General features: G+C 39.8%; 2 protein-coding genes across 2 annotated transcripts; one reads left to right on the forward strand and one right to left on the reverse strand.

Annotated features, from left to right (window-relative positions):
- Nucleotides 1-289: 289 nt before the first annotated feature.
- On the forward strand, nt 290-2,369 carry LOC134663939 (putative nuclease HARBI1). The gene is made up of 5 exons (XM_063520483.1): nt 290-593; nt 815-1,005; nt 1,104-1,236; nt 1,374-1,515; nt 1,963-2,369. The coding sequence occupies exons 1-5, from the start codon at nt 372-374 to the stop codon at nt 2,352-2,354; spliced, it is 1,080 nt and encodes a 359-aa protein (XP_063376553.1). The 5' UTR covers nt 290-371; the 3' UTR covers nt 2,355-2,369.
- A 60-nt stretch (nt 2,370-2,429) lies between these two features.
- LOC134663932 (nuclear pore complex protein Nup93-like) lies at nt 2,430-11,571 on the reverse strand. Its single transcript, XM_063520474.1, has 15 exons — nt 11,208-11,571; nt 10,939-11,119; nt 10,449-10,751; nt 9,799-9,941; nt 9,270-9,497; nt 8,927-9,068; nt 8,225-8,390; nt 7,503-7,608; nt 7,235-7,320; nt 5,397-5,523; nt 4,745-4,910; nt 4,370-4,450; nt 3,526-3,759; nt 3,045-3,251; nt 2,430-2,627 (listed from the first exon to the last, which is right to left on the reverse strand). Exons 1-15 carry the CDS (start codon nt 11,375-11,377, stop codon nt 2,508-2,510), a joined length of 2,460 nt encoding a protein of 819 aa, XP_063376544.1. The 5' UTR covers nt 11,378-11,571; the 3' UTR covers nt 2,430-2,507.
- Nucleotides 11,572-12,702: the final 1,131 nt, after the last annotated feature.

The raw sequence follows: 12,702 nt of genomic DNA on the forward strand, positions 1-12,702 counted from the left end.
GCACAATTTACAATGGATGTAAAAGTTATTGTTGTTGTTTTTGTATTTCGATTCGTAGCAACAATGCAGAATCCGTTCAAATACCTAATTTAAAAAATGATCGTATAGATTTCTAAGTTAATTTATAAAGTTGCACGAAAAAGCTTAGACTAATGATATACATATTTCAACATTGCTCTAGCGACTTAGTGTAATTAAGAATTTTATTTAGTAGTTACTAACTATATAAATAATGAGAATATCACATATTCTATCAACGGAAAAATAAAACGGTATTTGGCCAAGTGTGGCTGTCAGTGGACAGCCCCAAAGTTTTTGTTATGTTAAGAAGTTAGTATTCAAAGAAAACTTATTAAAAGGAGAATGAAGAGATGAACACTCTTTTTAAATTACAATTACTACGAGGCAGTTCTCACAGAGAGAAAATAGTACGCAGACACCTCCGGGATGTATCCGATTGTGTAAATCTGCCTGACCCGTATTTACTCAAAAACTGTGGAGTTAACCGGATAGTATTCCATCGAATTCTACTTATACTAGAGCCTGTTGTTCCCAAAACACAAAGGTCGAATGGTATACCATTCCCTTTAAAGGTACATCATTATTTCCAAGAAACTACTGTAGGTATTGTTTACCCCATGAACTATAATTAAAAATGGTCCTTCGAACCGGATATTAATGTTATTTTTTTACCCGACTAAGATAAGGGTAATGTAATGATTATAGCAGTCTATATACATTATACCCATTATGTATGATTGTTTCAAATTCAAGTTAAAAAAAATTTTGCTTAAATTTCCATTTTACTTTCTAGGTACTGCTGACTTTGTCATTTCTGGCTAGTGGTTCCCATCAGAAGTCAGTGGGCAAAGATTTCAATGTCAATATTTCCCAAAAGTCAGTGAGTAGAGTTATCAAGATCATTGTAGAAGGGCTCAACTTTGTTTTGGATAAATGGGTGGTATTTCCAAGTAGTTCCCTTCAGAGGGAGCAAATAAAAGATGGGTAAGTTTAGAAGTAATTTCAATAGTAGGTTAGTAGGTACATACATACTGTATTGTATTTTTTTTACTTTGGTACCTACTTATTTTGGTGATTTGCAGTTTTTACAGGAAGTATCACTTTCCTGAAACTATTGGATGCCTAGATGGCACTTATGTTGAAATAGTGTGCCCCAGGGATGACGAAGAAGCATTCTATGACAAAAAATGCCAATACTCCATACATGCACAGATTGTAAGTATTATTTTAAAAGTTTAATAGTGACAACATACTTTATTTATTGGATTTCTTATTTTCCAGATATGCCTTACTCCAAAATCTTTTCTCATTTCAGTCTGATCTAAAATTAATAATTTTAATAAATATTCCAGATGTGTGATGCGGATATGGTGATAACAGCAGTGTGCTGCCGTTTCGGCGGGGCGTCGAGCAACGCCTACATCTGGAGCAAGATGAACATTCGGCCTTTTATCGAGCATGTCAGTAAGCAGGGCGAGACTGGCTGGATTATAGGTACCTATCTATCTGTAGTCAATTTAACCTAAATTAAAATACACACACATATACATTTTTAAATTCTGCATTGCTAGCTACTATTTAACCCCAACCCACACTAGCGTCTTTTGAGCGTCGGCGTCTAGTCAGCGTTATGGGAAATGGTGTTTCCGCTCAGTTGCGCCAATATTGCGTCGAGCAGCACCCATAAAGTTGTCTAGAGGCCGACGCCTGGGAAAGGCTAATGTGGGGTGGGCTACATTTTATAGCTACCCTCTCTTTCGCATAGTGGAAAGGCCAAGCAGTATACTATCAACTGGAAATAAGGGATTATCGCTTTCAAAATGACATGCTTACGAACGAGCCGCCTGCAAGATTGGTACAAACAAGTACCTTACACGATCTGGGGAAGTCTGTATGGATCCCAAATGTCAGTGTATATTTATTTCACTTTCCTTTTTCCAGCTGACAGCAAATATCCGCAAAGACCATGGCTTATGACACCAATTCCCCACGCGCCCCAAGGCACGCCAGAATCCCAGTACAACCACTTCCACGCTCGCACCAAATCCTGCATCAACCGCTGCATCGCGAAGCTAAAGGGCCGATGGCAATGCCTTTATAAAAGACCTCTACATTACTCCCCACAAAGAGCTGCGAAGATTATCAATGCTTGTGCTGTGTTGCATAATCTTTGCACAAAGGCTGGGTTGGACACTGAGCCTTATGTAGAAACTGAGGCGCTTACGATGAATGAAGCTCAAGCTACTGAACTGTCTGAAGATAATATTAATGACTTGTATATTGGTATGGAAGTGAGACGGCAGTTGGCGGAAAGAATTTACTATAGTGTTTAAGATACATGTTGAATCTTTGTAACATGATTGTAAAGTGAAACTTTTAACAGTATTTCGTAAGCAGAAGGGAAAAAAACAAAAGACTGATCTTATAAATTACAAAAAAATACTTTAATAATTATGTAGTTGTTATTCAAAAATGATCTTTACTCATTAGTGCATAAGGATCTGCATCTGCGCCAACTGGCTGTAGGTGTCGCCGGGCATTCTGTACGCGATGTTGCCCGCGAATGTGTTCAGCACCTCCGCCTGCTCCCGTAGCCATTCCAATTGCTGTAAAAAGTACATCTTTGAAAATTATGCTGGAATATGACGCCAACTATTATTTTACAATTTAAAAATATCTAGACACGGGATTTTAAAATTTTATTAGATCGTATGTGTATCCCATTGACGAAAGGAGGTGACATATTTATATTATGGAATTCCCCACCACTGCACTGCTCGTTTGTGCGGTTCTTTTCGAGGTTTCACTCGTATCGATGAGCGGTTTGGTAGGACAAACACTTTATCGCTACAGGCAGCGTGCAAAAACTGTAGGGCCACAGAGCCCCCTGCTTTATTCAACTCAAATGCAACTCTTTGATTAAAGCCATTAGATGGCAGCACTTGCTTAGAGGCGTTAAGGCTCGCGATTGAAATCACGAGGTGGCAGATACTCGAACGCGCACTATTCTGTGAACCCCGTACCTTGTCGGTGTTGGTGTGCGGCGCGCCCAGCATGGCCTCCCTGGGCGCTTGTCGCAGGCGCTGGCGCTGCGCCACGAGGACGGTGCACACGGCGCGCAGCACGGCCGGCAGCGCGCGCAGCAGCGCGCCGCGGGCGCAGCGCGCGCCCGCCACGCGCGCCTCCAGCTCGCTGCGTCGGAGCGGGACCAGCTCACACTCGCGCAGCGTCTGTGAAAAATTACAAATGCTTTCTCTATTAATCAAATCCTCAATGCTCAATACAGACTATTGTGTATACAATACTAGCGACCCGCGACCCGCCTCGACTTCGCACGAATTAACAAATTATACACCTAATCCTTCCTCAAGAATAGAGTGATCTATTGATAGGTGAAAACCGCATGAAAATCCGTTCAGTAGTTTTTGAGTTTACCACGAACAAACAGACAGACGCGGCGGGGGACTTCGTTTCATAGGGTGTAGCGATTACTATGACACTAACCTCCAATGCGGCGTCGTAATTCTCAGCATGGAACTGATCAAAGAAGGTGAGGAGCTTGCACAGCTTCGTGTAGGCTTCGACCAGCGCGGGCGGCAGCGCGGGCCCCTCGCGGCGCAGGCGGCGCGCCACGTGCTCGGCGCGCGTGCCCAGGCGGGCGCGCAGCGCGCCGCCGCCGCCCGCCACCAGCACTTGGGGGAGCAGCATGCAGAATAGCTCCAGAACTTTCTCGAGGTTCTGAAAAAGAACAAGTGTAAAAATTGGGCCCATCCACAACGAGTGCAAGCTTCGTACATATCGTAAAGTAAAAGTTTTCCAAGTTTATGAAAATTCCGCAACTTGCACATCTGTATTAGTATTGAATACGTGAATTTGGCGACTTGTTATAAACAATTTTTTTAACTTGCACTATAAATCTCATTTAAAAAAACCGGGCAAGTGCGAGTCGGACTCGCGCACGAAGGGTTACGTACCATAATGCAAAAAAAAAAACAAAAAAAAGCAAAAAAAAACGGTCACCCATCCAAGTACTGACCACTCCCGACGTTGCTTAACTTCGGTCAAAAATCACGTTTGTTGTATGGGAGCCCCATTTAAATCTTTATTTTATTCTGTTTTTAGTATTTGTTGTTATAGCGGCAACAGAAATACATCATCTGTGAAAATTTCAACTGTCTACCTATCACGGTTCGTGAGATACAGCCTGGTGACAGACGGACGGACGGACGGACGGACAGCGAAGTCTTAGTAATAGGGTCCCGTTTTACCCTTTGGGTACGGAACCCTAAAAAGAACACGTAATTGACGCAAGCAACTAATCCTAATAAACTTCTACGGTTAAACTTACCTCGGCTATATCATAAACAGTAATGGCATCTTCGAACAGGCCTTTGTTAACGAGCTGCTCAGCGACATTCAGGGCAATCACCTGTAAATTGATTAAAATTAATATTCCAACTTAAATCTTTCTGTCATTTTCTGCGCCTCTCGCCATGACAATCGTTGGAGATCAAATTGTGTCTCTAAATTTGATCTCCAACGATTGTCATAGTTACAATTTAAAATGAACCTTCGTGCATTCCGATAAGGTTTACTATGGCGTGTTATAAAAATAATCGTGGCGTTTAAAACGCTAATCATTTATACAAAAATATGAAACTCAAATTACTAATTTTATAGTGATCCTTATCTCATAGCAATAAGGTATACTATCGGCGCTCACTTTGCTGTCAATGTGCGGGTTGTTGAACTGGTCGAGGAGGCCGGGGCTGCGCACGCCGGTGTTGGTGTCGGAGCGCCCGAACAGCAGCTCGTAGTCGCGGCACTCTAGGGCCAGGTCCGTGCAACAGCACATGAATAGGTTCTTGCCTTCAGGGTCTTTCAAGTTTCTGTAACAATATAGAACGCTAATTTTAAAAACCGGCCCAGAGCGAGTCGGACTCACGCACGACGGGTTCGTACCATTACGCAAAAAACGGCAAAAAAATCACTTTTATTGTATGGGAGCCCCACCTACATATTTTTTTATTGTTTTGGTAGGTATTTGTTGTTATAGCCGCAACAGAAATACATTATCTGTGAAATTTTCAACTGTCTAGCTGTCACGGTTCATGAAATACAGCCTGGTGACAGACAGACAGACGGACAGCGGAATCTTAGTAATAGGGTCCTGATTTACCCTTTGGGTACGGAACCCTAAAAAATGTCACAGTGGAAGCAGAGTAGTGGGTCATAATAATAATAAATATAGAAACAAAAGTTGTCTATCCTTTTCCCAATAGCAAAGGGTATTAGAAGCTGCATGTGACTTAAAGAGAAAGAAAAGACAAATTACAATTCAAGACTAACTCTAGTATAAATTACTATTGTCTTACCTGAGGAAGAAGTAGTAGTGTAAAGCATCGGAGGGGTCTGTGAGCTCAAACTTCCTCACGTAGAGCAACAGCAGGCGGGCCAGGTTGAGGCGGCGCAGCGGCGGCGGGTCTTCCGTGTCCACCGACACTGAAATAATACTTATTGGTAATCATTTGTTCTTGTAGCCCAGGTGACATTTCCAAAAAGGAAAAGGAATAGACCGGGAGATAGTGACACATTTTACTGGGACATTTGTACCAGTATGGCGGTTCGTCAGGGGTCTAAGTACGTAATGAACGAAATAAAAATGATGGTCATAGCGCTGGTACCGGCGGCCCAATCGCGTGGGCGTTAGTCGAACGTGTCGGATAAAATACGTGTGTCGAACGATTTGTTCCACAAAAATCCTCGTATTATTCGATAGTCCATAAAAAAGAAGTAGACGGTAGCGTAATGCCATACTTCTCCGGTGTGACTTACAGCCCGCCATACTGAGGCGAACACGTTAATTTAAAAACAACAATTCAATCATTTGTGCCAAGCTAATTTTTGCACAGGTGATCATCGTCGAGCAGCCATTCATGGACATCACCATGCCATACTTTTCGGATGGTTCCAAATGGCCGCCATACCGCCGCAAAGGAGTTAATTTTTTTTTTATTGCTAAACGATTTGTACCATCTTGTAATTTTTTTTCAAGACTTTCTGTGTGATCATAAATGGAAATCTCATAATGCCATACCTGTAGGAGGTGGCAAATGTGTACAATTTTTTTTTTATTTCAAGTATGGTGCCCCTTTTTCCCCCTATTAGAAGTATGGCAAATATAATAATGGTCACATTGCATCATACAATTTCCAAAAATCCAAATGCCATACTGGTACAAATCGTCAAAAAATTGTTTTTTGTTTTAAGTCTTGGCTTAAGTCTCACAGTCGTCCGCCCCGTAGTTATAATCTGAAATATTTTTTTTTAGGTATAATTGTATCCAAACAAACAGAATATGATGATGCCATGCTGTAAAAAAATATTTTACGTATACATAGTCGTATTTTTGAAACGTGTCGATTAAATAAGTTTTTCAAGTATGGCAGCACTTTTTCCCCCTACTATAAGTATGGCAATTATAATAACGGTCACATTTTATCAAATACTTTCCAAAAATTTAAATGCAATACTGGTACAAATCGTTTAGCAATAAAAAAAAATTAACTCCTTTGCGGCGGTATGGCGGCCATTTGGAACCATCCGAAAAGTATGGCATGGTGATGTCCATGAATGGCTGCTCGACGATGATCACCTGTGCAAAAATTAGCTTGGCACAAATGATTGAATTGTTGTTTTTAAATTAACGTGTTCGCCTCAGTATGGCGGGCTGTAAGTCACACCGGAGAAGTATGGCATTACGCTACCGTCTACTTCTTTTTTATGGACTATCGAATAATACGAGGATTTTTGTGGAACAAATCGTTCGACACTCGTATTTTATCCGACACGTTCGACTAACGCCCACGCGATTGGGCCGCCGGTACCAGCGCTATGAACATCATTTTTCTTTCCTTCATTACATGCTTAGACCCCTGACGAACCGCCATACTGGTACAAATGACCCAGTAAAATGTGTCACTATCTCCCGGTCTAGAAAGAAGGATACTATACAAAAATAAAACCGGGGTTATTGGCTTTGTTTTGGCTACTAATGCTTCCATAAAATGAGGTTGAACGGGCCAAATAAAATGTATATAGTGTATGTGTATACACTGTATGTTTTTGTATGTGTAGTGTGTGTGGCTTTTTTTTATATATTATAGAAATATTGAGGAATACGACGCAAGGAGGGATATATGTGTATACTTACGTAGGGGCGCTTGGACGTTGCGAGGTGTCCCCAACATGTAGACGTCATGTAGCGCCAGGGCCATGTGAACACCGTGTACTCGATATCTAAACAATAACAACACATATTTTCAAAAGTTCAAAACAAACATGAAAAACGACATATCATCATTGGCCACAACATCTGTTGTAGATGCTTGTTGCGGCGCTTGTGGGTTTATAGGGTCCTGCTGATGACTATAAAGTCCTATGGCAGCGCGGCATTTCTTGATATAACATGTAATATTCACCTCGGTATTCTTGACAGGAATTCAATCGCCGGTTCAAACTGTCCAGTCAATGTTAGCACTTGGAAGTACACCAGTGGTTTTTCGTACGCATGGTAATGTGTTTCACCTGTAAGAATAACACATATAATTTCAGTTTTTATACAGTAGGGTAATTCGCCGGTAACTGGCCACCCTAAACTGAAAATGAATTCTATTTACCCATAAACAGAATTAATTTTAGTATAAGGTTTCAATAACTGGCCAGCCTTCAATAACTACCCACCTTACTAAAATGAATTCTGTTTATAGGTGAATAGAATTCATTTTTAGTTTAGGGTGGCCAGTTATTGGCGAATTACCCTGTTAGGTTTAGTGAGATGGCTAGTTTTATTTTTTTATGGTATTTTAACGAAAAACGTTATTCCCCAAATACCAAATATTTGAAGGCTTTCATGATCTAGTTAGCGCTGGGCCCAAGTCAGAGTAAGGCTCGGAGTAAATGGCTCAATCAATAGGGACGGGTTTTGCCTTGATTTGCTAGTTTAACCTTTTGACCGCCAAAGACGTCAACTGATGCGCGCGGCTACAGCCCAATATCAACCTTCGTGCATTCCAGCAAGGTTCACGATGACGCGGCGCGCACGATACGCGCGGTGTTCAAAAGGTTAAGGAGATGAATGTTAGATAGGGCGTTAACACATTGTTTACCTAGCCTAGGGTATCGTAGGGTCTACAATCCTTACCATATTCTTCTAAGATCAGTTTCTGCAAGTCCGAGTAAGTAAAGGACTCGGTCTGTGTAGATCCGCTCTTGATGACTGCGAGTTTCAACCACAGATAGTCGTCGGCCGTGCGAGCTACTTCGGAATGTTCGTCGCTCGGGTCGCAGCCGCCCACCACACAGTATACCTACGAACACCATGGTAACGTCAGGATGAGGCTAAACTGGCTAAATTAGTTGTAATGTTGTTATAACCAAGATAGGCCGTGGTCTGGACGCACGGCGATCTGGGCGGCAGGCCGCCGATGTCATCCAAAACAGGTGCATTCAAGTCTATACATTTTGATCGTGCCGCGCGAACCACCGCTCGCCTAAAGTCTACAAATTGCTTTAAAAATAAAGGAATATTGGTGGCCAACAGTCACGGTGGTAGTCACGATATAGTTTTTTTTTTGTATAAACGTAAAATTTACTATTTAATATACTATTAAATTTGCTATAAATAAATAAACGTACTATTTAATATGCAATAGATACTTGGCATGCTCATTGTATGAGGTTACTTTTCTAGTACCACGAGCGCGTTTCGTACTTAAATTTTCTTAGGACACATTATTTGGTAGATACACAACCAAAAATATCACAAAAATACCGAAACACTACGTCAAAAATTACAGGGGCGAAAACGCTTTATAAAAATAAGTGTATAATTAATAATACTCACAGCTCTTTTATATGGATCAGTTGAATTGCGAACTTGGATTCTGTACTGGAAGTTGATAGCGGTTTGCAGCTTATCACTTAAAGCCTTCTCCGGATTGCTGATGTGCTCTTCCAGAGCCGCTATAAACTCTTCATGGTCTCTCCTGTGAACAAACAATAAGAAAAAGTTCTGCAAAGTATTTACAAATAAAAGTAAAGATGATATCAGGGGAAAGTGATGTCCATGAAAGTGATAAGTAAATATCTTATAGAGATTTCTTGCCTAGCCTAGCATCAAACATCAATGTAGATATTTACACTAAAATGCACAAAGTTACACTAAAAAATAAAAAAGCTCCACTCACCCAGCCTTCCTAAGGCAATGTAATGCTGCAGTAGCATCACCGCTTCTCAAACAGTAATACACCATGGGCCAGAGAGGACGGTCGTCAATCGTGCCGTCAGAGAGCGCGGGCGCGGCTTGCAGGCGCAGGGCGACGAAACCCCGCACGAGGGGGTAGGTGCCCGGCTCGCCGCCGCGCAGCGCACTGCCAGGGTTCGTGCGGACCACGTCGCTCATGTACTGCTTGTATCTGAACATGCGAGGTTAGGCCTATGTCACGAATTTAGGTTGACTATGATTGTATATTGCTTACAGCATCCGAGAAGTATTATTATGTATTTATAATATTTGTATAAACAGCAAAGTAGTAATTTACTGCAGGTTTTACTTTTTATAGTTTAGCTGACAATGTATTTAATTAAAGACAATATTCAAATGAAGTAGAAATATTAATTTCTATTCTAAAAAAAAGAATCAAATCTCTTGTGTACTTTTAATGTAACATAATTTGACATTAAAAAAAAAAAAGACAGCAAGAGAAATAGATAAACCTTTTCTCCAAGTACTTCTTCCCTTGCCCAATGAAATACTGCTGGTTGGTGGGGTTCCCTCTCAACTTCAAAGGGTCCTCCTCCCTTGCTAGGAGTGGAACATTGGCCATTGTCTTTATAATTTCCCACATCTCTTTCACTTTCTGTAAAAACAAAATCACTTTTTAGGAATTCAAAATACATTATCAAATACATATACTCGTAGACTTAGAAATGAGAAGAGTTAACATTTGTCATGTACACAAACTGGTCAATTCAGCTCAGCGGAGTAATATGAGTCTTCCTCATATGACAAAATTTAGTGAATATTTTAACTGCGACGGTCATTTGGTGCAACCAAGTTTTACTTCTGTTACACCAAATCATAAAAGGGTTTACATGGTATTAGAGCAAATTGAAGTCTTTAACTTTATTAAAGTAACATCATTATGCAAGAGAGAGACAATTATCTGCCATCAGCAATCATTTAAAAAATAAAGTAATATGTGCCATATCCTCTTGCCGCCCAGGGGTCAAAACTTGCGAAGAAAAATGCAATTTTGTTTTGTCAAAACAAAGATTCAAATTAGAATGGAACAGGAGACCTTTTTATAGGACTCTGGGCGGCTAGAGGATAATACAGCGTACTTACAGGGTGCAACCATACTTACAGGGTCATTCAGCTCCTCAGCGACCTGTGCAAATTTCTGGTACAAAGGTGTTCTTGACTTAGAACCTTGGAATATCAGCTTATTGTACTGATGAACTTGCTTTGAATATGCCACCTCCACGGGATCTAGGATAGAGTGTCCAAACTTCTTGGGAGTATCAGCAATGCTAGGGGGCTCTGCTGTGCGTTTTAAATCTAGCCAGTTTTGAGAGGGGCCTATCATGGCATTCATTAGCTTGATCTTCTCTTTGTTCCATTCTGATACCATGTGTTCCCATTTCTGGTCTTCAACTGTTTGTAGTGCCTGGAAGTGGGAGTGCCTTTTTTTAATATGGAATCTATTTCAGTAACTAATTAATCATGGTGTTTCAACATTACATATTATGATATTACGATTTGTAATTAAAATATACAAAAATCAAAGCAATAAATCTAGAGAAGTAATTAACCAGATTTTGCTATGTATTATTATGAGTAATTTGTACACTTACATTTCTGTTCACTTCATCGATTAGTGATAATATGGCGTTTTCTCTCTCATTCTTCAAGAAACTCTCGACGTCTGAATCCGCAATAGGCTGCAGAGGCTCAAATGTTCGTTTAGAACTCAATGTATCTAGCTTTTGAGATATTTGCTGCAAATCTATTCCTTTTGAACCGAACAGCAAGTGGCTACAACAAACAGACGTATGAAAATACAATCCAATCTTCAAATAAGTACTTACAATCACTATTTGTAACACAAACATAAGTTACATACGCTTGGATGTCGTTGGCCCCAGATTGAATAACTTTGGAATATAACTCTTGTGAAGCCTCCAACACCTGTCCCAAGGAGCGCTCAACCCTTGGCAGTTCTTCATTGCCTTCTATCTCTGTTGTTAGCTGTTCCGCTTGCTGTAATAACTTGCTAAAATCGGAGTCACCCATGGTGTTATAGGTTATACTTGTTTAACAATACCGGTTAAAAACCTTTGACTTCGATATAATATTTCACAAACGTTTATTAAATCATTAGAATGGTCAATTTAATTTCTCAATCAAGTTCTATGATGTCACAACAATAAGAAATTATTTTTAAATCGGCCACCGTTGGTAGAAGCAAGCGTTTTTGTAGCTTGTAGCTGTCAAATGTGCTAAGCTGTCAAAATTGGACCACAGATAACCATAAGATAACCGAGATAACGTGCCAGGTGCGTTCGTATCAAGGCCTATTGACTTCCTTGGAATGACGTGACCCTTCATAATTGTACATGTGTGCTCCGTTTCTAGAGCTGTATTGCCAGTAATTACCATAAAAATATTTTACTACAGCAACATTGCTAGAACTGGCTTTGTCTATACGATTTCTAGGAACAAATCCAATTATTTTATCAAATATATTTTGATTTGTATTTTATGAAGTAGTTAAAGTCATATGTAAATTATTATTTATTTTTTGAAATAATTTTGTCTTTGTCTATGTTCATAAAATCAATGAAGGGTAGACGTGCCTCTACCCTCCTTGATAAAATTTAAAAAAAAATCTTTGTCAATAGGCCTCTTTGATAGGCCTTGATTTGAGTCTGGCCGGTAAGAACATAGACAAGACAAAAGTCTGTAATGTCAATGCTGTCATTTAAGTCATTTAACGCCAAAAATATAAATTTTCATATAAAACGATTTATTCACTTGAAATATATTTATTTACCTATTAATTTAAAAATAAAAACTATTCATATGTACGAGCAACATATCTAAATGCGTCTTCGCACAGACTTAGTTAAATTTAAACGGTTGTCGCTCTTCCTTCCTTGCTTTATTATGTATCCGGCAATGGCGACTTCATCAACAATTCTTATCCGGATTATGAAAAGCCCTAATGTGTGTGTGGAAACCGTTGTAGTAAACCAGAAACAGCGATAATTTCAAGGTAAGAAATATATCAATCTTTAAATAAAAATGAGCGTACTAATTACCAAATTCAAATATAATAATTTAATCTTACTATCCCCGTAAGTCCCGCGGACGCTATATATCGCGTCCGAAATTATAATCTAAATTCATCATAGATGTAAAACCTCTCATTGTTTACGAGTAAGCTGGTAAATTTAGACCTTAGGAATTAGCGACGTTAGTAATTAGGAAGTTAGATTATATTGTTTAATTTGTGACTATTTTGTTTTAGAAAGTGAATCATGGCTTGAGCGTGAAATAATAATATAATCCTGGCCCGTCATATGATTTCTTGGAAAAAGCTCAAAGGGTACGTATCT

Source organism: Cydia fagiglandana, chromosome 4, assembly GCF_963556715.1.
Source record: "Cydia fagiglandana chromosome 4, ilCydFagi1.1, whole genome shotgun sequence".
Taxonomy (NCBI): Eukaryota; Metazoa; Arthropoda; class Insecta; order Lepidoptera; family Tortricidae; genus Cydia; species Cydia fagiglandana.